The following is a 25,265-nucleotide window of genomic DNA, read 5'->3' on the forward strand; positions in this document are numbered from 1 at the left end:
TTTCTTAGAATAAAATTACACATTTATTGTTCACATTTGAAATAATCTGGTTCCTCACTGAACCACTGAAAGTCCTAACGCATCTGTAAACTCAGTATCACTATAAAACAAATTTAAAATGCCATGTAAAATAATACTATGTATGCATGTGTTTCATTTCATGGTTTCTCAGCATAACCACTTCGTCTATTTACAAATATATAAAGATTCTGCACTTTAAGTCATCTGAAATATCAAAGAGGTATTTTCAAATCACACAATAAATATAGAACCTGTTTTGTTAAAAATCTACAGTATACTGTACATTCAAGTTGAGGCAAAAGAAGTTTTAATGCCAGTTACACTTGAGACATAACTGAAGGTTTCCAATAATTAAACAGCTTCTAAAAGTGCTATCTCTGCCTGTGATGAAAAGGAACACAAGGATCCAATATTTTGTTACAGTCAAAGTGTCAGACTATTGCTTCATTCACAGAATCAGAGCTTTGTTACTAAAAAAATATCAAAGCTTTTATATATTTTAAATTATCTTCTTTCACAGTTGCAGGAAAATGAAGCAAAAATGGTCTAAAAAATAAAAGCCATGTGCACACACATACATACACACCACAATTCAGATCACCACATAATCCTCTAGGAGAACGATCAAACTCATGGCATTGTTTCACTTTATAATGAAAAGTTTATGAACCAATCTCCAACCAAAAACCCAGCTAGCAACCCTAGGAAGTCTAAGGCAGTTGTTCTATGTGCAACTTTCTACATAGCAGAGTGCCAACTCCAGAGTCTTCCCATGACTTTGTGCATTACTCTGTTTCTTTGTCACTTTCCAGCCACTGATTTGGTATGCTATCTCCAGCAGGTTTTCTTAATGCAGCACTGGAGCTAGGAAAAAAGAAAGAAAGGAGAATGTTATAATTCAAACAAATTATGCTTAGGATAGATGGCTTTATGATATTTAATATATTTTGCAATGTAACAATCATAAACTTCAGATTAGGCTTTCTGTAAGTTATCACGACTCAGTCTCTATGTAGAGTTTAGCACTATAAAAACCAACCTCATTTCAGATACCTGTTACGTGCAATATACTGAGATATCTGGCGAGGTTCTGCTGAAACAGGACCACCCAACATACACTGAGGTTTTCTTTGCTGAGATGTAGATTTCGGTAATCGATTGTCTTGGTCAGGACCTAAAAGAGATACATATCGACAGTTAAACTACAGTTCAATCAAAAACATCTGAAGGACTCACTTCTTTATATGTTCTACTTCCTAAAACACCAAATATCTTGCAGGATGACTATAATAATAAATCTTATTGTTACAGATCTCTATAAAATTTTATGAGCACATGTAATGCTACTGAATGAAGTTATGTTCAGATTAGGATTTGACACTTGAAAGTGAAGCATTTACATATACAATCATGACTGCACACAGTCATATTGAAGTCAACTTTAAAGCCACTCAGTAAAGTAAAAGTTTCTTCCAGCATATGGTGGATACAGTAATCAACACCAACATGAAAAAATGCAAACTTGTCAGAGTATAGGGAAAAAGAAAAAGCACCAAGTTAAATGCCTTAGCATTTATATGAACTTAACTATCACTAAAGTTGGTGGAAAGACAATGGCCAAACTTGCCAGGGCCAGATCAATCCTTTCTAACTCTTCCTCACACTTAGATTCCAAACAGAATGGTTCTGTATTCTGCAGCATCCATCACAGCACTACAGAATTAAGAGTTTTTGGACAAGTGTTGTGAAAACCAAAAATTTATCATGAAAACAACTCTAATAAACTGTGGAATAATATCCAAATGGCATCTTGATTCTGTGTGGCAGACATTTTTGGTTTTTATGACTATTATCCAGTAACTTACAATTAGGATATATAAAAAACCAAAGAATGACATTTAGAAGAGAAAATGACATTAAATACATCCAGAAACAATAGGATTTGGAAAAAGGCAATTACAAATCAAAAGTTTCAGCATACAATGAATGTTAAACAGATCTCAAGTTGCTCACAGATCACTAAACCAAGTCATTCTTCATGAGCAACAGCCAAACAATTTTAGCTCTATTCCTAAAAATAAAAGTTCTCCTACTGTGGAAGATCATTTCACACTTACAGAAAGAACTGCACAAAGAAGAAACAAGGCAAACCCAGAACACAAGGCTAGCTAGTTTACCTAACAAGAAAACAAATTCAAGCCATCTTCACTTGATAGATGTTTCACACATTTCTTAATTGTTTGCTGCCATAACAAGAATCTTTTTAACAGACTGTTGTTACTTCTTCCTCCCCCATTCCTTTCTTTTTTATCTCAACCCCACCACACAACCCTTAGAATGTACTGAAGACTCAGTGATGAAGACCAAAACACTGCATGTGCATATTCAGGAATGAGGGCATGGGAAATGAGCTTACCAATTTGAAAGAAGGAAAGAAATACTTTCAGTAAGTATTCTAAACTATACATAGCATAGCCATTTTTTTAATGGAGATACAAATCTTAAAATTGTTTATTGCTCAAATGTGTAATGATTACACTTTTCGCTGTTTTTTTTCCAAAGGATTCTTTTCTTACTGAATATGTATGAATGCATGTCTAATATTACTTCATCTCAAGCAATTAATCCTGCCACTGCCATTTTATGATGTTCTTGTTCCCAAAACTTGTTACTTATCTATATAGATCTTTGTAGGTCATGATTTCTCCAACTGCCTTGGCAATTATTACGTTTACATCTAATTTCAGTTTATAACTCTAGAAACTCCCTGTTCATAACAGCTGTACTGTCAGGTACTTGACACTTAACAGATCACCTCACAAATACAAAATCATTACATAAATAATTATCAGGGAAGGAGTTATAACAATTCCCTTTTTAAAAGGAGATTTTAAACCACCAGTTACCCTGACAGGCAGAGGCACAGATACCTGGTAAAATTTGCCTTGGGAAGTGTTAGGTTGAGGGATTTGGGGTGTTTGGGTTTTTTTGGGAAGGGGGTGTTGGGTTTTTTTATAGTTTTGCTTATATTTGCATCTTCTAATTGACAGAAAGGGGGGAAGGGAGGAGGAAGTGAGAGAAAAAGCACATTACAAGAACATAGTTTGAAACAAATACTTGCTTCCTAAGAAGGCACTTGGAGTTGTCACATTTTCAGAGTGCTTGTAATCAGTAGAAATACTTAAGAACTGTTGCTTCAGCCATGCTCCTCTATCTTCTTCAAATGCCTTTCTCTAAGAAAAGAAATGACAGTTTACATTTACAACCACAGGAACAAGGTTACTCCTCATTCATTCTATTATAGCTAAGAAAAAGTTGTAACATGTCCATGTAATTCAGAAGAGACAGCCGTTTAACACAGAATTACAGTCATGTGAACAAGCTTTTAAATCCAAGGAGGATTAGCTGAGAAGGTATTTATTTTCAAGCCAACTCCCATGGTTTGTTTCACTGAAGTCTGACTAATCCTTTCATTTTACTGTTCTCCACTCCAGTGACACAATCTCCTATCACTACCTCCTATGCTCCCTTCACCTTCAGTGTAGCACTACCTCTTGGAGGTAGCCCCCATTTCTGCGCAGCTGCCAGTAAGGATTACTGCTTAAACCTCAACCCTGAGCCTCTTCCTTGACAAAAGTGATACTGAAAATAGCACTGATTAATTCCATCTGAAACTGTGGCAGGAAGGGGTTGTTTTATTTCTGTGATTGAGCACAGAAAAACCCCAAAGAAACTAATGGCAAAAGACAAACTCCAAGAAGATCCAATGGCTCTGGAATCAAGCAACAAGCTATTTCATCTCAAAAAAACATCAGTAAAACAGGTGCTACAAGTTCATTCTAGTCCTAACCTTGAGAGATTAGGTGAACAATACTGCTTTCATTGGTCCAACTGAATCCACAGTTCTATAAATTTTAATCATATCCCACTCCAACTTTTTGCTCTGCATGTCAAAGCAAGCAGTTCTCTAAGTAGTATTTCTTTTTTCCTTCAATATTTTCCTGCCATGACTGTACAATCATAGTTTCATGACCACACACATCATCATGGCCTCCTTTCCCTGCTAAACTTGTAAGCCTCCTCATGCACTCAGCCCTAACTGCTGGCTGGACCAAAGAACACACATGCTAGAGCTCATTTAGAAACACATCTACCCCAACCATGTCCCAGTACGTGCGCTTACTGGCCAACTTCACTACAAGAAAAGAACAGACAACCTTAAGGAAAAGGCAGCAACTACTTTGCATTTCTGAAATAGTCACTGGTTTAGTCAACAGTTTAGGAATCTAGTTCATTTGAGAACTCTGAGAATGCAGCCAAGTCTGACCAAAACTTGCATAAACCTTGCTTTTGTAGGAAACCAAGATTAAGCATTACCTACTAAAGGATTTTGTGATTAAGTGGACTGATTTTTGGAAGTACTTTGATATTGATGAAATAAAAAATTAGTCATTCCAATTGCAGCAACTGTATTTTCTATTACACACAAAAAAAAAAAATCCGACTTTTCTGGGTTTTTTTTTTTGTTTGGCTGGTTTTTGGTTTTTTTTTTATGCCAACAGAATGATCTCCTACAATGACCAAAGACACATTTCATATACTATGGGAATGATCTTTCTCTATAGATGTTAGCAAACAGATATTGTTGGATGGCTGCACTTTGGTGCACATAGCAGTAAAATTACTTAATCATGACTCATCTTCCATAACAGTTTCCTTTTCTAACACCTTCCCACTTTTTTAATACCTCAAGTCCTAATCTAATAGCAGCTTCTGTAAAACTCCTTCGCTCCTTCTCAAAATTCTTTCTTTGTTCTCGAAATAGTCTCCATTCTTCCTGAAGACGCTCTCTTTCTTCCAGTAAATAGCAGTCCTGTAGTAACACAGTGGTGTCATCATCACATGGACACATGAGCTGCTGCTGCAGATATAAAGCAAAGAGACACAAACATTGATTTGGGAGTGACTGTTAAGGGAAGAATTTCCATGGATTTTCAGTTTTATAAAGAAAAATGACTGAAGTTTATAATAGAAGCAATGCAGTAAGTATCACTGGTGGGGGAAGAGTTCCAGATAGCAAGCAGAATGTCAGTCAGCTGACACCATCAGCCTTCTTCACCTTTATCCCCCCAAATTATTCCTACCGGGATTACAAGCTCTTTAAACTACCAACCAGACCACTAGCAAACCTATACTCAGACCAGCCATTAAGGTGTTTTATTTCAAAAGCATTATTAAAAAAAAAAAAAAGAAATGGAGAAAGGCTCAGAGGTGAGAAAACTGACAAGTTAAAAAACCAGCTTAGATTCAGCTGAGGAAAAATAAGAAAAATTAGTCTACTACCTGTAAAAGCTGTTGCTGAGTTTTGATCATTTCTTTGCATTGCTGGATCTCCAACTCTAGCTTTTCAGTTTCCATCTCATGGTCTTCTCTTGAAATGACGTCTTTCTCATTCAGAGCTCCTGAATGTACACGTGATACTAAGGGGAAGAGAAGAAAGCTACTTAGAAAAAAAAGAAGAAAAAAATACAAAACCTAAACAACAAAAATCCCTCCTATCAGGGACTTATAGCAATACCAAAAGATCTTAGACTGTTTCATCCTGAAAGATATACACACAGTGTTCAAAAGCACTACTGGAGATGAGATCTAGAATTGGTGCTACACACATAGCTATGCACTAAATCCAGCTCAGGAAAAAAATAGCAATGAAAACAGCCGTTTCACACCCCTAAAGGAAAATCAAGCATCTGCACTGCAATAAGTGTCATATAAAACCCCCTACTTGTTTCAGCAGTTACTTAGAAGAAAACAAGTGAAGAATTTCTTTTCAGTAACATGCTGTTAACGTATTCTTACAAGCCACTTCTGAAGGGCTTGGGTGTTCATAAAAATATGACAGCAACTATATTTATCACAGATATAAAAAGATAGCCTTTTCCTTCAAGTCCTGTGAAGGAAAAAAGGAATTATAAATATCACAAGCACATTCTCATCCCAGTAAGGGAATGAATTAGAGAAGAATAAGATGTATTTTGTGTAATTACATACTGCTTTAATTTTATGCATAGCTATCACAGTGATTGTAATAAGACGAACTTCAATCCTCTGATGTCAGTGTTTGAATATTAATTGAAACCTGTTGGACCACATTAAGGCCATTTCTGTAAATCAGAAAAACCCCAAAAGGTGACTCCAAGAAAACAGCAAATGCTCAAGGCATTTTTCCTGCTGCTTACAATTATTTTCCCAGTTAGCTACACCAGATCAAGTATTACTTAAAGCAAATGTTCTTAAAATCCTTCCTATGACATAAACGTATTCTCACATAGACCATCTGCTCTTATTTGCAACTGCATGCATGACCTTCTCAGTCTTATTCTTGACTGCAGATATCCCTGTGATAGCAGCAGCATTTGCTTGCATGGGAAAATAATACTAGGAAAGAATTTTATATATTTTTAGCTGTCCTTTAATGCTGTTTAACAGCTGGAAACAAGGAGGGTCCATCACCACACCAGCAGCCAGTTCACTTCAGAATGCCAGAAGAAGCCTCAGACTCCCAAGATGGATTTATGTATTTTGCCTCCAATCACTTCAAATTACATATGCATTACTTGAACATCCCCAAAAGCTGGGGAAAGGCAACAAATTGTAGTACAGGGCATGTATGACGTTCAAATGAAAAACAATTATGTCTTTATAAAGTTGCTGTTTACTGTGTCAAAATATAATCATGTCCTTCCTCATAACAACAGGCTTGGTATGCAATCACTCCCTACAATGGAAATTCACACAGAAAAAATATAAAAATCACAAGCCCTTTCAGAAAGGCTACCAGGTAGTTTCTTCCATTTTAGCTTAGACAGTAAGTCTTCAGGGCATGATACCAAATGGAATTATTAGTAGTACTTTACATGAAAATGTAATACAAATAAACTTCACCTTGGTTATCTAGCTTTTCAACATGGTTTTTCAACATTCTCCACTGTTTTCTAATGCTGTTGGTAAGCTGCTCTCGCACAGTTTCACAAGACAGTTCCCACATATTCTCTTTATTTAACTCTCCAATATCTTCTTCCAAGTCTGACAGCACCTGTAGAAGCAGAAACAAGAAGGTATAAACCACTCCACTATTTCAAATACATGCATTCATTGATTTAAATATGCATATGGATTTAATTTACTGAAGGGAAGAAAACCCTTCTATACAGGAATGATTTTTCCAACCAGGGAAAAATGACTGTCAGGGAGTTTAGTTCCTTAGCATCATGTTGAACAGACAGAAATGACCTGGCAGCCCCCAGAATCCCATCACAGAGGGAGTATATCAGCTAGCAAAACTTACTTTCACACGTCTTCAAGCTAGGAGTTCAGACTGCTGAGTTATGCTGTCAAGCGTAAGCCATAGCTGCCTATAAACTCACTATGTAGCATGAACAGGATTTAAAGACAAAGATTTTCTCCTGTTGAGAAGTAATTTGCTCCTGCCTCATTCTTCTCCATCATGATAAAACCCCAACCAACCAAACCGCCACACTGAGAGTAGTGGAGCTAGCACCCCTTCTTCCGCTTCCATTTTTTGCTACAGCTCAAGCATCAAGCCTGAATGCTATAGTGAACAGCTAGCATACAGAAGTATAAATAGCAAAAACAAAACTAGCCCAGGACAGTTCAGTAGGTTTAATTTGAAAAGCTATGGTCATTTGAATAACTGGCACGAATATTCCACTCTTAAGCATCTAAACCATTCTATACAATGCCCTTGATCTACAAGTAGGTAAGAAATATTGGATGGAAAGTACAAAACCATAGTAGCCCATTAATGCTACAACAGTTAACAGATGCTTGCCTTATCAGTGGATAATTTCAGAGCACTGTTTTTCCCAAATTTGTTTCAATGCACAAGTTCATAAGGACCCCATTCCCACAGCTGGATTTTCAACAGTGTACTTAAGATTGTTCCAAACCCTCTTGGCCACACTAGAATCCTAAAAGCAGGACCATTTAAAGAACTGATATCCAATTATGCTTTATACTACAAATTATACCAGATACCCACTACAGAAGATCAACTTCTCATTGCTGAGCTATAGTAATATCTACATAATCAACTTCTAAAGTAAATGTTAACACACAGCACATTACTGACTACTGTACTAAATACACATGGGAGTCATTCTGTCTGGTATACAGGGCAAGTCATCCAGTGAAGTTATTCACACCTTACAAAGGTGTGGCCAGAGTCTCTAGTGCTTTTTCTACACAGTGCATTCTGAGGCTGAACAAATGCACTTGACATAGCTCAGAAATAAAGTACAGCAACTTGAATAGGACAGCCAATCTTCTCAAACAGCAAGCACTAGATCCCACAAAAAAAGAATACACTCTGACAGGCTCTATCTACACATACTCTTTCTTATGAACATGTACTATTTGTAATATAAAATGCTTAATACTTTGTTCTGTAGAGTTTCTCTTAATACCCTATTACCAGTACATCACTCTGGCGTGATTCTCAGAATCTAGCTTTTGTGCACGTTTGCTGTATTTCAACTCTATTTTTATGCTCAGGGACTTGGCTAAGCAAATGCTCAGTTAACTTCCTAGATCATTCCCTACTTCACTCTGACATCAAGACATAGCTGCAACTTCTAGCAGGGAATCAGCATACTGAATGATAAACAATGAATGTGCCCCATACTGTTCCATAAAAAAATTATATATACATATACACACACTCTGTAAACAAAGAAATACTTAAAGCCTGAAAACAAACAAAAAGCCCCACAGAACATTTTCCTTGAAATTACCAGCAGCTCTGTAAAAGGAACCAACAACTACTCTAATCCATATAGGAGCACATCCTAATTACACATCCTTCACCCCCAAGGATTCTATGGGAAGCCTGGTTTCTTTGCATAAGCACCTTGAAAGCTAGCATCAACATCTTTGTATGGAAGGCAAACAAAATCCCAAATGCATCATTACATAGAACTACATACAGGTAGCTACTGCATTTACAAGTTGCTCGGAGTATACTTTCAAGCTTCCCATTGACTGGCTGGAAAGAATACACTGGGTATTGTTAACAGTTAGTATGTTACTTGTTTAAACTGATGTGCAAGCCACAATAAACATGAAAGTTTACTTTTACTTCATCTTTTTATAATTGTGAAAAGACTCCAGCACTAAACCACCACACAGATTTAATTTTAAGTGAAGAATACTTACTGGCCCATCTTCAGACCGTTCTTTAAATTTCTGTTTCTGTGGTGGGAGAAGTGAAATAATCTCTTTCTTCATTTGCTGAAGAACTTTTTTCAGCTCAGCATTTTCCACTAGAAGTTGTTTTTGGCGTTGTTCATAATCACTTAACAGAACTTTGTACATTTCTTCTTCATTTCTGGAGGAAGAAATCTTACAGTAACAACATAACAGCCATAACATAAACTTCAATTAATGTTGTTCTAAGACAACTACCTGGCTTCTGTCTTATCAGTCCTCCATGCACCTCTCTTCCCATCAGCTCTACCAACATAATTTAGAACTTCCATAGCTACAAATGAAAAGGATATTTCAAAGCGTGAACAACATGCAAATACATAAACATTCACACGACATTGCATTTACATGTAGTTATTGTCAAGAGACCACATTACCCAAATATTCCCCTCAATCCTCCAACCCATATGAAACCACACTGCCCTGCTTAAAGTAACTGAACAAGATAGCCAATGAAAGAAAATAAATTTTTGTGTTTGGAAATTCATGGAGGGATGTATTCTCATCCTGGTTTATACTTTGTTATGCATTCTTATGCTATTTCAACCTTCATCAGAGGTTTATCAACTTTAACCTCTCTTCTGCCAGTAATGCCAGTTACACCTGCAGTTTAGAGTAAGCAACTTCCTAATGTGCCACAAGATGCTCCTCAAAACAAAGAGGCTTCTCTTTCCACATTTAAAGAAAAAAATTGAAAAGAAAACGCACACAAAACACAACAATCGCAAAAAACACATGAAAAACAAAACCCCAGATCCATCACTACAGATGAGTGGTCCAAGCACAATTCTAGTTTGCTATCAAGCAAAGCATAACTAGATGTAAATCCCTGCTATTTTGACTCCACTGATAGTTGAGCTAGTACTAGCCAACTGCAGTCAAGAACATGCCACACGTAAATTTTGCTGACAACAGGGTGAGGCTTCCAAAGATTACCAAGCTGATACCTGAAGATTTTCTGAAGCCAGAACAGGTGTTCCTGCTAGTGTCCTAATCTGGTTTAGTTTACCCTCAAGCACTTTCAGCAGACTAAACCAGCAGAAAAACAGCTTGGCAACAATATGAATAGTTTTCTTCTGACTTAGTGAATTAAACCAGCTTACTAGAACACAACATGCACTACAGCTGGAAAACAGCTAAGTGTTTTGGGGCTGGCAGGAAGGATAAGACAAGAAGAGCAGGACTTCCACTGGAGATAAATGATACAAATATGCTAAGGTAAGATATATGAACCAAAATATGCAGATATTTTTCTTAATACGTAATACTGATACCTATTTCCAGCAGCACACCACAAAAACCATACTCATGTTAAATAGCACTGATGCTTTGAACACAATTTTTAGGCAGCATGACATATGAGTGCTCATATGATAAAGGAGACTTCTTATTTCACAAAACACTAGGTGCTATATATGCTATGCAGCTTCCTCTCCAAAATTTCCCAAGGCTTGTCCCTAACACAAGTAGACTGTAGTATCTTAAGGGTGGAAAAAAATGTCATGCAGTGTTCCTTCCTGACTGCAACTGGTGAGCATAATACAATATTTATGACACTAAGGTCTTGTGATGGCAGCAGTAATTCTAAAGTAGAGGAGAGACAGCTCTGTCTTAGGAATTGATTCCAGATAATTCCCCCTAGTAATGAGTACCTCTCATTTTGTAAAGATCTCCATTTGGTTTGTGCTTGGTAAAAAACCTTATAGAACAATGAAAGTTAGCCTTACAGAGTCAGCTGACTTGAAATATTACATCCTTTACATAACGTTCTAGCATCTAAAGATCTACAAGGGGCCATACTGACTTTAAAGATACCCAGAACATAAAAGCATTGTTAACATACTGAATATGCTGGTTTGCTGTAGTAAAATTCAGAGCTACATACCTATCTTTCTGTCCTTTTTGCTCATGACTAATTGATGTAAGCGCTCCTTTAATTTGTTATATTCTCTTTCTTTCCTCTTCATATCATGATTGTACTGTGTAGCTCTGCTTGAGATTATGTTCTGCAGCTTCTGTACCTAAAAGCAACCCCACAAAAAAATATTTTCTTCAACTAAAGCGTAACTACAACAGATTTATTCAGAAAACCAAAGCACAAGAAGCAAAATTATAACTTCTAATTAAAACTGTCTTTCTGGTGAAAGGAAGTGACAAAAGGGATCAGAAAAACCCTCTCAGCCCATGGATTCTGACCTCAGACTTCTCAGGGGTTTAGTGTCTTTTCTGCAGAAACCAGTATCACAAGCAACATATTATAATACTTGTTAGGTTTACACTAAAAATAATAAAGTACTAATCTTCTGGGCAGTAAGATGCTGGAAGACAGACTATTCCATTTGGTTTAAAAGAACATTAAAACACATCATAAAACAGATTTTTTGGCCAGTACTATCAATACCTGGGCTTGGGTTTTGATTTTGTTTTGTTTCTTGGGTTTGTATTTTTTTTCTCCCCTCCCCTCAATTGTCAGTTTTAAGCTCACAAACAAACATACATCACATTGAATATTTTAAGCTGCAACTACAGAATGTTCACTATATACAGATAGTGCTGTGATCACTAACTGCATGAATAGGTTTATGATCACAGAGAACCCTCACAGAAACTTAGGAGCCATATAAACAAGGGGGATGTGCAGGAGGTGGTACAGGAGAGGGAATGGGAGGGAGGGAAGCACACTGAACACAAACCCTAAACTAAACAGCAATTGAATTTCAAAGTATCTTCTAATCTTAGTTCTTCTTTTAAACTTCTAAGATAAAGCTATGCTCAGAAGTACAGAAAGCCTCAGAAAATGGCACATACACATTTCTGCACTACTCTGCTATTATTACAACTTGGACCTATCCCTAACAGAATTTATGTATCCATATGCAACATGCCAATTTCACTTTGGTGAAAGGCAACATTTACCAAGAAAATAAGAATTCAATGTGAACAATTACAAGACTCACTAAAATAAAAATATATTACTGAATATCCAGCTAATGACTCGTGTTAATGTACATGACAACTCACTTCGTCCTTTTCATTTTTTAGTAACTGGTGCAAATTTCTGTTCTTGTTTTGCAGTTGTCTGTCTCTTTCCTGAAGTCCAACTATCTCCCTTTTAGATAATTCCAACTGTTCCTAGGAAAGAGTTGATAGCTCAGTATCAGTAAGAAATAACAGCAAAAGATTAACAAAAAAACACACCCCCAACAAAGCAAAACAAAACAAAAAAATTCAAAAAACCCCACAACCTAAACAACAGAACATACAAACCAGAGTGCCAAACCACCTCACTTGAACTAAGTTTTCCTATATATTCCTCCAATGATTTGGGGATGATCTTGCATTCGCAATGACAATTTAGTTCTATTTTCTGGAGCAAGAAGTACGATTCCCCAGTACAAGTAACACTCCTGCTCACAGGTAACAAAAATTTGGCTTGATATTTAACAGGAATTATCTCAAACTGAATAATAATCTTAAAACAACTTAATGAAAACTTAACTTTTCATTAAGTTGGGATTCTGTAAGCATTTCTATACTAGGAGACTGAGACAGATACTGAACAACCTGTATGAACTTGGGGCTATAGTCTCACTGGAGTATTTCTGTTGAATAATCAAGAGAACAATTAACACAGATATGCAGCCTGTGACCACAGCAAAACAAACAAGCTATTTCACATGACAGAATTAAACGTGGCTAAGGATGTTAAGGATAACAGGAAGGGATTCTACAGGTACATAGCAAATAAAAAACAGACTAGGGACAACGTAGCCCCCCTCAGGAAGCTCTCGGGAGAGCTAGCTACAAAGGATTTGGAGAAGGCTGAGGTTCTGAATGACTTCTTTGCCTCGGTCTTCACTGGGAAAGGCTCTGACCGCACCACCCAAGTCTTGGAAGGCAGAAGCAGGGACTGTGAGAATGAAGCCCACTGTAGGAGAGGAACTGGTTCAAGATCATCTTAAAAACCTGAATGTGCGCAAGTCCATGGGTCCTGATTAAATCCATCTGTGGGTCCTGAAGGAGCTGGCAAATGAAGTTGCTAAGCTGCTGGCCATTATATTTGAAAAATCATGGCAGTCAGGTGAAGTTCCCGATGATTGGAAAAAGGGAAATATAACCCCCATTTTCAAGAAGGGGAAAATGGATGACCCAGGGAATTACAGACCAGTCAGTCTCACCTCTGTGCCTGGCAAAATCTTGGAGGAGATTCTCCTGGAAGGCATGCTAAGGCACATGAAAAACAACAAGGTGCTTGGTGACAGCCAGCATGGCTTCACTAAGGGGAAATCCTGCCTGACCAATTTGGTGACCTTCTATGATGGGGCTACAGAACTGATGGGACAGTGGGAGAGCAGTTGATGTCATCTACCTGGGCTTGTGCAAAGCGTTCGACACTGTCCCACAGGACATTCTTGTCTCTAAATTGGAGAGACATCAATTTGATGAATGGACCACTCAGTGGGTAAAGAACTGGCTGGATGGCCGCACACAAAGAGTTGTGGTCAATGGCTCAATGTCCAGCTGGAGACCAGTAACGAGTGGTGTCCCTCAGGGATCAGTGTCGGGACCGGTCTTGCTCAACATCTTCGTTGATGACATGGACAGTGGGATTGAGTGCGCCCTCAGCAAGTCTGCCGATGACACCAAGCTGTGTGGTTTGGTTGATACGCTGGAGGGAAGGAATGCCATCCAGAGGGACCTTGACACACTTGTGAGGTGGGCTGATGCCAACCTTATGAAGTTTAACCATGCCAAGTGCAAGGTCCTACACCTGGGTCGGAGCAATCCCAGGCACAGCTACAGGCTGGGCAGAGAAGAGATTCAGAGCAGCCCTGCGGAGAAGGACTTGGGGGTGTTGGTTGATGAGAAAATGAACATGAGCCGGCTTCAGTGTGCACTCACAGCCCAGGAAGCCAACTGTATCCTGGGCTGCATCAAAAGGAGCGTGACCAGCAGGTCGAAGGAGGTGATCCTGCCCCTCTGCTCTGCTCTCGTGAGACCTCACCTGGAGCACTGTGTGCAGTTCTGGTGTCCTCAACATAAAAAGGGCATGGAACTGTTGGAACAAGTCCAGAGGAGGTCAACGAGGATGATCAGGGGACTGGAGCACCTCCCACATGAAGACAGGCTGAAAAAGTTGGGGCTGTTCAGTCTGGAGAAGAGAAGGCTGCGTGGAGACCTCATAGCAGCCTTCCAGTATCTGAAGGGGGCCTACAGGGATGCTGGGGAGGGACTCTTCATTAGGCACTGTAGTGACAGGACAAGAGGTAACGGGTTAAAACTTAAACAGGGGAAGTTTAGATTGGATATAAGGAGGAAATCCTTTCCTGTTAGGGTGGTGAGGCATTGGAATTGGTTGCCCAGGGAGGTTGTGAATGCTCCATCCCTGGCAGTGCTCAAGGCCAGGTGGGATAGAGCCTTGGGTGAGATGGTTTAGTGCGAGGTGTCCCTGAGTTGGAACTACATGATCTTAAGGCCCTTTCCAACCCTAACTATTCTATGATTCTATACAGAGTAAGGCTAGAGAGGCGATCTCATTATAACACATTATGCAAAACTAGAAATTTAGACATTTTTTCCACAAATATGGAACTCAAACCCCAAAATGCCAACTTAATTGACAGAGCCAAACACTACATACAATCTCTTTTTCTTTATATGTATAGTATTGAGCTATGAATGTGCAGAGATATTTAAGTAACAAGAATTTCTAAACAAACCACACTGGAACACAGGTAACAAAATAGCGTAAGTCAAGATATTTCCTGCATGGTATCTGAAAGAATTTACACAAGAAACTTTGCAAGCTGACAGCTAAATTAAATGCCCTGGGATTGAAGTTGTACTAACAAGGTACCCATCCCAACACCATTACTTTAATGCCATTTGTCTAGGGAAAGTAACTGGAGTAGTTACCTGGAAGCTAACATTATGCAGTATTGGTATAAAAACTGAGTGCAGTGACACATGATTTTTAACATCCTATAGAAATGCTTCTATGTGGATGATCTACTATATTGAGAGTCTACAGCATTATTTGTGAAAGAGATAGTGCTGGCCAGTGAAAAACCAGCCTGAAAAGCTCTGAAACGTATGCTGATGGTTTTTATTTTCCTGACAGAATCAAGGGAAAGACAACCCTAACATGACCACACATGCAAGTGCCCATTAAGTAGCATCTGAACTTCCAATTTATCAGCTACTCCACAGTGATTTGCCTTGTGCATGTGTTTATCTTGTGATAAGATGAAGCTTAGTAACTTCAGGCTTGACAAGAGTTTCTGAGCAATTCGTATGAAGAGAACTTGTAGTTGGCTATCCAGGGAATACAACAGAAACAAAAACACCCATCCACACACGCAAAAAAACCCTACAGATATGGGGAAAGACTCATAATAACCCTGTGACACAGAACAGAAATGCTAACTACAGTTTTACTGGTTACAATTATATCAGGAAATCAACTTTTAGAGGTGGGCATAATGCTTTTAAGTGGTACTGAATGGTGACCTGAACTACTTAACATTTTCAACCACAGTATGAATTAACACTTCTAATCTGAACAGTCTCTCCTCTTCCTTGATTCAAGAGGCTATAATTCTAAATATGAATTAGAACTGAAAACTTAGTAACTTTACAGATCTTTCAAGTGGAAATATACTTCCTAAAGCCAACCCAAATTGCACATTAAAATACAACTCCCCGCTAGTACTGGGGAGAAAAAACAAAAAAGCATTCACTGTTAAGAATGTTACAATCTGTTAAACAGAAGCGCTGCATAATAATGGTGGAACTATCTTGGTTTTACCTTTAACTTAGCATAGCAGTTCTGTAAGTGATCCATATCACTACCCAGTTTTAGATGCTGCATTTCTACTTCTTCCTGAGCTCGAAGGTTCTTGTGCTGCAGTACAAGCAATTCATTCATGCAATTTATGATAGATATTAAGTTTAATTCCTTTCCTTTGGACTCAGCATAAATAGAGGGAAAACCCAGTGTTGTCAGTTCCTGGTAAAAGAGAAGGGGGGTGGAGAACGAATAAATAACTAACAATCTTCCACAGTCCTCCAAAAGACAGAAACAGTATTATCTGCAATGCTATATTAATCTTTTCCTATATTCCCACACCATCTCCCCAGAAAAAACTATTTCTCACCAACTTCAGCTTCTGAGAATTAAGAAGGCTTTTTTCTCAATCCAATGAATCTATACAACCACAACTGATGTAATGTCACCTTCACACAATCACCAATAAACAGCAAGAACTCACCCTATCAAGATAGGATACACTCTGTTCAATATTCTCTTCTGTGCAGAAGGCACTGAAAAAGCCGTGCATGCTTTTGGATGAAGGCAGTGACAAACGTAGCACTTGTGAGTTCATACTTGGGGAAGAAATACTTTTATCTGAGGTATACTGAAGAATATTTTTGCTATCTAAAAGTTAAAAACATTAAGAAACAAGTCAGGGCTAATAGTTTAGGACACACAAAAAAGTCAAATCCCTTACCACCCAAATTATTCTTTACAGAAATTTACAATTCTAGAGCTTAGAATGTTACTTGGAACTACATACTGAAGAATTCCCAATTAAAAAATAATAAAAAAAAAAAAGGCATAAGCTTCCACCAAAGATTGAAAGACTTAATATCGTAAGGTACTACATCCTTTCAAATTTTACTCATCTGCCAAGATCCACAAATTTTACTATTCCACTCTATAGAAGTAAAAGAAACCATTTACTCCTTTGATACTTCTGTAATCAATTTATGAGGCAAAAGAATATAGAATAAGTAAAGAAACCTCTGAAAATACAACATATCCTGAAAGGTGTGACCATATGTTAAGGACAGTATTTTACAGCAGCATGTCTGTACAGACACAATCCAAAACAAAAAAACCCAAAGCACTGCAAGTACTACATATTATTTGAATAGTCTGCTTAACTAGTCAAATGTCATGCATGAAACTCCAATCACTCTCTTAAGTGCTACAACATCCCCAGTAAAGATACCAAATCCAATAAATTCAAAAATATTACCAGTTTACCTGATGACAGCACTGGCACAGTAACAGTCTTCCAGTCTCCCATAGCAACAAAGACAGGCAGGGTACCTGAGCAACTGGTTCAGCAGTGAAGTATTTAGTACAATTGCCGGCAATGTGTTACGTAGGCATCTCCTAAAATATCAAGAGCATTTTAGATTAACAATAGCAGCTAATACAGCTAAAAGATTAAAGTAGGCATAAGGAATGATTACTGGACTTGAGCCACATACAATTTTTCAACTTCTTCACACAACATTTGGAACACAGTAAGTACAGCAAATACTACGCCATAAAACTGATGCATATATCTATATTTAGCCTTAAACTTAACTAAGTCTTGTAAGCCATTAACTAAAGCTCGAATGCCATGCACACATGAAAATAAAGACTCACACTACATAACTCAGTTACTTCTGTTGATGTTCATCAGAGGAAGCACAGCAAACCAAATACTAAATATTTTCCTGCCATATGGCTAGGAAGCGATTTTATTAAGGTAAACTTATATGAAGTTTTAACATAAATCTGTGTGAGGGGGATTATTACTTAAATAGAAGGATAATAAAGAGAAGATATATTGACAGAGAGCGCACAAATAAACTTCTAATAGGTATTTAACCATTTAAATTTAACTTAGCTTATACATTTCGTTTATTCTAGGATTCCATATTGCTTTTCCCTGGCTTGCTTTCTTCCAGAATCTCCTAAACTGTTAAAGAACACAAATAGAAGAAACCTTATCCTAAAGGAAAGACACGGTCATAAGAAAGAACAGATTGCCCCCTCACCCTACCTCCACTGCACAGTAGGGTGGCATGTAATAGCATTAGAGTTACCACACTGCTGGAAACTTAGAATCCAGCTTGGATATTTAAGATTCAGACAGCACAACCCATCACCTGTTACATGAACAGTGATATTTAAGGGAAACAAATTCATCAACTAGCAGGAAAAAAGGACCTTTTTTCAATTAACACTTTGGAACAAATTCTCATATCAGTTTTAGATGGACTCTGTAGACTTCTACAGCACAGGGATCTTTTCCCTGCCCTCCCACTCATGTTCCAATAAATACACTCTGGATAATCAACTTCTAAGTCTCTGATGCCAAAACCTTGTATTTTTATCACTGTGGAAAAACCTGTTACCTGTGCAAGGGAGCAGAAAGGAAAGGAAGAGGGGAAAAAGACCTCTTGAAAACAGAGACAGTGAGAATCCTTATCAGCATTTTAAAGTGAAGAACACAGTGCCCAAAATAACACCAAGTTTTTAAGAGATCATACTGGTGTACAGAATTCTCAGCACTAGAAAATAAGATGAGCATCTGGATATTCTTCCAGGTTCATAAGTTTACTTGGAAAAAAAGGTAAAATCTGTTTCTTAGATGAGTTGAAAGCTTGCAGGAACTGGTAAACTACATATGAGAAAGTACAGGTTAAAGCACCAAGAAAACATAGTCAATGTTACAATCTAATGGCTGTTCTTCGGAAATGGATTTTTCTGCTTTCTCTCTGTCCATATTCATTTATGCATGTTTCTCAATTTTCTCTCACATTTCAGATATGCTGTAACTTTCAAACCAACTGGCTATTATTCTTTAATAGACTGCATGGCCATTATGAGATCTTATCACCCAGATTCCCTCAACATATGGTATTACCAACCCACAGGCCTCTCTACATTGACAATACTATTCTGACACAGCATCTATCACACCAAACAATGTTTGACTGGAAGTAGAAACGGAACTAAGGGATTATTGTGTTCCCACACCTGGACTAAATTTGAACCCTACAAGCCGCATGCAGATTCATTCAGATGCTTTATCAAGATTCCTCTCAAGTGACATGCTGCTTCTAGGTACACCAAAAGGACAAAAAATTAACAGACAAACGCAGGTTCAGAAACATGTCTAGTGAAGACGGAGTAAGCAAGAACACATAGGCAGTACAATGAAATGCAGATAATGCAACTATATTCTTCTCACATTAACCAGTGTTGAAAGTTCTAGAGCCTTTTGTCTTGAAAAGGCCACTCGCAGTACACTCCACAGGGTTTTAGAATACATCAGATTAAAAATCACCCTCAACAATTTTTCTTTTTTTTATTTGGAAGTGCCAAACTCAAACTTCCTTCAACTGTTAAACCACTACATTAAGGACCTCAATTGCTCTGTGTCAAGTAAGTGAAGTAGCTTTGAAGCAGTAATTCAGCACTCTGAATCATCTTTATGTACTGTATTTAAAATTAAACTCAGATGTGCAGAACAAGATAACCGCATGTCAGACACAAAAGGGAATGTTACAAGCATTTAGTCCCATGCCAAGATCAACTCATCAGTTCCACATAGCTTCTACTGCCAGTTCAGGACCTTCGAAATGACCTCTAAAGCTATCTAGTGATTAAGATCCACTAGCTATATTTCCTTCCCAGCTTAGGCAGTTCCTCTGTAGCAACACAGCTCAATATAGCCTCACTGAAGTATGCAAGAGCTGAAGACAAGATTCCTGATGAAGACAGTGTGGATGCAAAATTAATTTAGATACACTGTAGTCAGAAGAGACCCTGAACCTTTGGTACACTACAGCACTCTCTTTAACCACCATAACGTATCAGGGAACATAGTCATGCAGAAGAGGAAAACGTGTTACTCTGAAGCAGTATTTGTGAAATTATGGAAGAATAATAAAATGCATAAAATTGGGAAGTCCTTTAGGGATCTCCAAGGCTATCTTAGTTAACATAGAAAAACTTCAATCAAACAAAACCAGTAAGGCTTTTTGGGGGTTTTGTGGGGTGGTTTTGTTTGAGGGGTTTTGTTTGTATTTTCCCCTCCTCAAATCCTGGTTGGGAAAACATGCAGCAGGAAGCACTTTCCCAGCTTCTCACACTAATGTAAAAGAAAAAAAAAAATCTAACAAATCTATAAACAAAAGAAACAAAAAACCATTAACACAGGCCTCCCCAAAGTACTTCCAGTAAAAAACAGAGAGCTTGATTCACACCAAGGAAGCAGTAATCAAACCAAGGCATTCAAATGCTTGTTAGAACAAGTAAGGTACAATAAAAAAAAAAGCCCAAAACAACAAAAAAACACAAAACACAAAACTCTCATGGCAATAGCATACTAGAACTTGATTCTTAGAAAGACACCTGGGAAATTTTTTGACACAAGCCTACAGGAATAATTCCAAACTCCTACATCATTCACTATCAGATATGTCTTTCTTTTCAAGAGCAAATGTAGATTAAACTTCAAAAATAGTACATTTCACAAACCCAGAATGCTGAAAGGAGCTGCTCTTAAAATTACTGGTTTGTGGTTTGGGGGACAGGGGAGGGGTTGACAATGAATGTACCAAGATTCCAGACAGAAATATGATTAAGTAAGCCTGAGTTTAGACCATATCACAACTCAAGCATCACTAGCAGTAAGAAGTAGGATTATATACTTTACACAATGCAGCATACTTAAGAGTTTCTCAGTATCACGCTTGAACTTGAAAAGGAGTAGTTGTAACTGGGTTTGTAAAAAACTCATTCAGACAATCAGAAGAGAATCCCTTGTCACAGCACTGTGCTGTGATCATGTTACACCATCTGGTCATCTGGAACCTACACAGGGTGTGACACAAATGGGAAATGCAGTATCTGGTAACACAGAAAACTTTTCACCCCCAACACAGAGAAGATAAGGAAAGATTGTTTTTAGAGAGCTGTTTTCTACCTGCTCCCAATAGTGCAATGCCTTGGAAAAAAACGTAAAAAGTCAGTACCAATCAGAAATTGTCAAACATTCCTTCTCTGCATATTCCAAATACTACTACAAGCTGACACATGTATACGTCTCAACTTGGAAAACTTGGGGGTGGGAGGTGGCGTAGTTAGCATTTACGTAAAAGGCGATATGATTCCTTCTACTAAAAATTATATCCCAAAAGGGGCTGTGAATCTGCTTAAGGTTTTTACATTTGTCTAGTAATCCAGATGCCTTTTACAGATGGCTTTTATCTGGGTAGACACAAAGGCACATCAGGCTGTGTAAATTTAGGGTACACTCCAGTCATGACATTGTGGGTTTACAGATATATCCCTGGCACAGTCATAAGACATATACTTGTTTTAATTCATGTGATCACCATAAAAGTCCATGCATTTCCTCCCTAGAGTTTTGACATTCACTCTCTCTACAGCTGTCTTAATAACACTGTTTGCATTTGGCACTAAAATAGGCTTATATCCAGTGATAACTATAGTTGAAAGAATACCTTCCTCTAAAAATTTATTACATTTTTAGTGACCTTTATTTAACACTGTAATTTTAATGATGGGCGTTGGAATCAAAGCAAGATCCTGGATCTTTCCTCCTGCATTTACAAGACTGTGGCAATTTCACTGTTATTCTACTAACTGCAAAATGAGGGTGGGGGGAATCCCTCCACTTACCCACATTCAATGGGAACTTTCAGTAATCTCAAATTTCCAGCTAAACTTCTCATGCTGCCAGAAAAGGCAAGTCAACCACCCAGCCTGTGGGTATTGAGTCTCTGCTGCATTCTGAGCATATCATACTCAGAAGAATCCCAACTATATTTTTTACTTACAAAGCAAAACAAAGAAAATAATAATAAAGATTAATAGTATAAAGTCTTATTTGATCATCTCAACATATATAACCATACAAGAATATACTCTCACATCTGATAGAAGCCAATGCTCAATGACTGTCCTGTCATTGCCTCAAATACTCAGGTTACAAGGCACATAATCTGATCTACTACCTCAAGATTCAACTCTACCTTTTAAAAACACAGACAACTGAAATGCTGTTCATGCAATCACTGAAAAAGTTGAAACACATGAAAATCTTTCATGGGGCTCCCAAATTCCTACCCCATCTTGAACTAACACTCGGCATTTCCCTATTACTAAACAATAGTGCTATTTTTGTTAATATTCAGAACTGCACTTCTCTGCCTTCACAAACCACCTACTACATGTACCTGAACCAGAACATTTTACTACCCATGAGAAAAACCTCAGGAACTGTCTTCTGTGGTTCCTCTTCGTTCCCCCTGCACCAAGATTAACTCTGGAAAAACTTCAAAGCTTGGATGTCTCTGCAAGCAGACAAGGTTTTTAAAAGGGGAAAAAACCCAAAACAAGCAAAAGAGCCCCACAAACAATAACCAACAAAACAAACCACAACCTTAGTTCCTAAAGTTTGTTAACAGTTACTGGGCAGAGCCCTAAACTAGTATTCCAGATCTGAGAAACTGAAACTCACATTTCAGTAGCATATGACCTGTAGGTTAAATCAGGCATAGAATGGAAGATGGTAGCTGCAATTAATTTCTCTAAAGATTGCCAGGGAATTCAAGGAAAGGCTGTCATGTAAATTCTAGTTTTCTACTGAGCAAAACAGGAGTGTCACAGAACAGACTTAGTAACTGCAAAGAGGACTGGTGGTCAGCATACCTTCTCTGGAAGGAACACACACTAGCACATCCACCACAGTGCTCTGGAAGAAAAAAAATGAGCTGACATACCTGGGCAAAACAGCATAGAGGAATTTCCAGAAAGCTTTTCACAGTGTTTCCTACCAAAACCTCTTAAACTAAGATGTCAGGGGATTTATTAATGACCAGTTATGGATGCGGAAGGGCAAAGTGTAGGAATAAGTTAAAGAATGGCAAGGAAAGGGTATGAAATTATATCATCTGTGAGTCCCAAAGAGACGGAGGGGCTTTTGCAGGCATCTCTGTTGTTCAGTAAATTTAAAAAGGTGATGAGTAGGTTAAGTGAGAAAGCTCATGTACTGTACAGAGTTATTCAGAAAAATAAAAACCAGACTGAGTGACCAGAAGGTTGTCCTCATACTAAGCAAATACACAATAAAATCAGCAGCTGAAATTCCATGTTCATAAGCACAAACACAATGAAAAAGACAACTGTTAGCTACTTAAACCAACAGCCCCAATTAGGTATTATCATGCAGGAAGAGATCCCAGGGTCACTATGATTAGTCCTCCAGAAATAACAGCTAACAGAACATTGGAGCAGAGAACAGAGATCACCATGATGTCTCTAAGAACACTACGCTTCCTCAGCTGAAACACCACATGCTGGTATACCCTTCCCTGTATAAAAGATAGAACAGACCTGAAAATGGTGCAAGAAGGTCAACCAATGCTTTCATGCAAGAAACTAAGCTACAACTTTTCAGCTACAAGAGAAAGCAGCTAGGTAAATAGGCCAAACATACAGAAAATAAATACCCATTGCTTCTTATTAACACAACTATTAAGCAGAATGAAATGAAACATTCAACGCAACAACTGGAAAATAAGAGCTTTTATCCATATAAAACAGTTAAACTGTGGACTTACATCACCATGAGGTGGTGTAAATACTAAATATAAACTGGCTCCAACTCACTGAAAAACACCTATCAGCAGCTATTAAATTTAAAGAGATGCAACCTCTGCTCAGAAATCCTTTAGCTCCAAACTGCAGTATACTAAAAGGATATATGGATAAAAACATCACTGTACAACAAACCTGTACTAACAATCTTTTTCTTTACATCTGCTGCCATACACTTCCAGATAAGATGTTGACCCCAATGATCCCATTACTCTCTCAAGTCCAAATGATAACCACTCCATGATTCTATATTACTACCACTGCTTTCTCACAAAAACACATAAACCATCTTCCCCCCAAATACTTACACTCTCAGATCTCCATCAATGTTATTAAATCATGTCTCCCGGTTTCCTACCTTCATTATCAAAATTTACCTAATATATTCACATTTTACTTTGCATGCCTCCTATTCTGAATCACTGCCCTGAACTTCTTACCATATCTCTGTAGCATATGGAGCCCCATGTAACTATTTCATTGACAGCATAGAAAGCAGTAGTGCTTCACATAAAGAGGGAGTGCAGTAATACTACGTACAGACCCTGTACTGTGATTTGACTGTCAAACTGAAATAGGCTTTGATATAATTAAGAAAAACTATTTTTAAACAGACACAAAATTCTTTACAGAACCTCTACTCTTACGTCACGTGAAACTACCAGCTCAACCCGAGCAACCATACATCCACTGACTCAGTAGAAACCTTTATAGCTCTCACCTCTTAGCGCATCTGACGCTTGTAGCTTCACAGAGATCAACAAATCGCTAGGCCTTCCAGCCTGGGGACAGCCGGCAAACCCAAGCCGCTAACCTAGCTCTCCCTCGTCCCTGCGATCAGCCGGAGCCTAGTAAGAAGGAGCACATGTCAAGATCCACCGCCTCGCCGCGGCCAAAGGCTCCCCAACCGCACGCAGCCCTTCCCCGGCGCGGCCGAGCGCAGACCAGGGAACCGCGTTTCCCTCTCCGGGCTCCCACCGCCGGGCGAGCAGAGCCCAGCGCAGCGCCGGTACCTCCCGCTCCCGCCGCTCGTGCCGCGCCGCAGAGCGCCCGTTACCCGCCACGCCTGACGGGCGGGACGCAGCCCCGCGGAAGCCTCCTCCCGAGGCGCCGGTGAGGAGATGACCCGCGCGCATCCGCGTAGCGCCACCTGCTGCGGCCGCTGCCGACGCGACGGGGGAGGAGCACGGAGGCGACTCCGAGCGGATTCGACTTTCCCTTGCTCAGCTCTCCTCCCCGGCCCGCAACTGCCACGACCACCGCTCCGGCCCTTCGGCGGGCCCCGCGGGGTTAACCCCTGCCCCAGCGTGACCCCGCCCCAGCCCTGCTGCCATTGGCCGAGCCGTTGCTAGGAGACCATCAACAAGGGCCTGCACCGCCCCGGCGGGCCGTGGCGCCGCTATGGCCGCACCTGCCGCGCCGTCAGCCGACGGTGAGGGGAGGAGAAGATGGGGGACTGCAGGGGCCTGGGCCCTCCGCTGCA

The 25,265-nt window shown here is 38.9% G+C and overlaps 1 protein-coding gene across 1 annotated transcript; it reads right to left on the reverse strand.

Annotated features, from left to right (window-relative positions):
- On the reverse strand, positions 1-25,060 carry SSX2IP (SSX family member 2 interacting protein). Its single transcript, XM_061345218.1, has 15 exons — positions 24,933-25,060; positions 24,504-24,630; positions 17,357-17,488; positions 16,578-16,744; positions 16,115-16,315; positions 12,328-12,438; positions 11,192-11,327; positions 9,505-9,580; positions 9,256-9,427; positions 6,967-7,117; positions 5,365-5,501; positions 4,769-4,942; positions 3,143-3,254; positions 1,075-1,195; positions 1-885 (listed from the first exon to the last, which is right to left on the reverse strand). The coding sequence occupies exons 3-15, from the start codon at positions 17,397-17,399 to the stop codon at positions 807-809; spliced, it is 1,680 nt and encodes a 559-aa protein (XP_061201202.1). The 5' UTR covers positions 17,400-17,488; positions 24,504-24,630; positions 24,933-25,060; the 3' UTR covers positions 1-806.
- Between the last annotated feature and the right edge of the window lie 205 nt (positions 25,061-25,265).

The sequence above is a fragment of the Neopsephotus bourkii genome, unplaced genomic scaffold (assembly GCF_033783945.1).
Source record: "Neopsephotus bourkii isolate Nb327-2 ecotype Australia unplaced genomic scaffold, CSIRO-AGI_Nbou_v1 NB_234, whole genome shotgun sequence".
NCBI lineage: Eukaryota > Metazoa > Chordata > Aves > Psittaciformes > Psittacidae > Neopsephotus > Neopsephotus bourkii.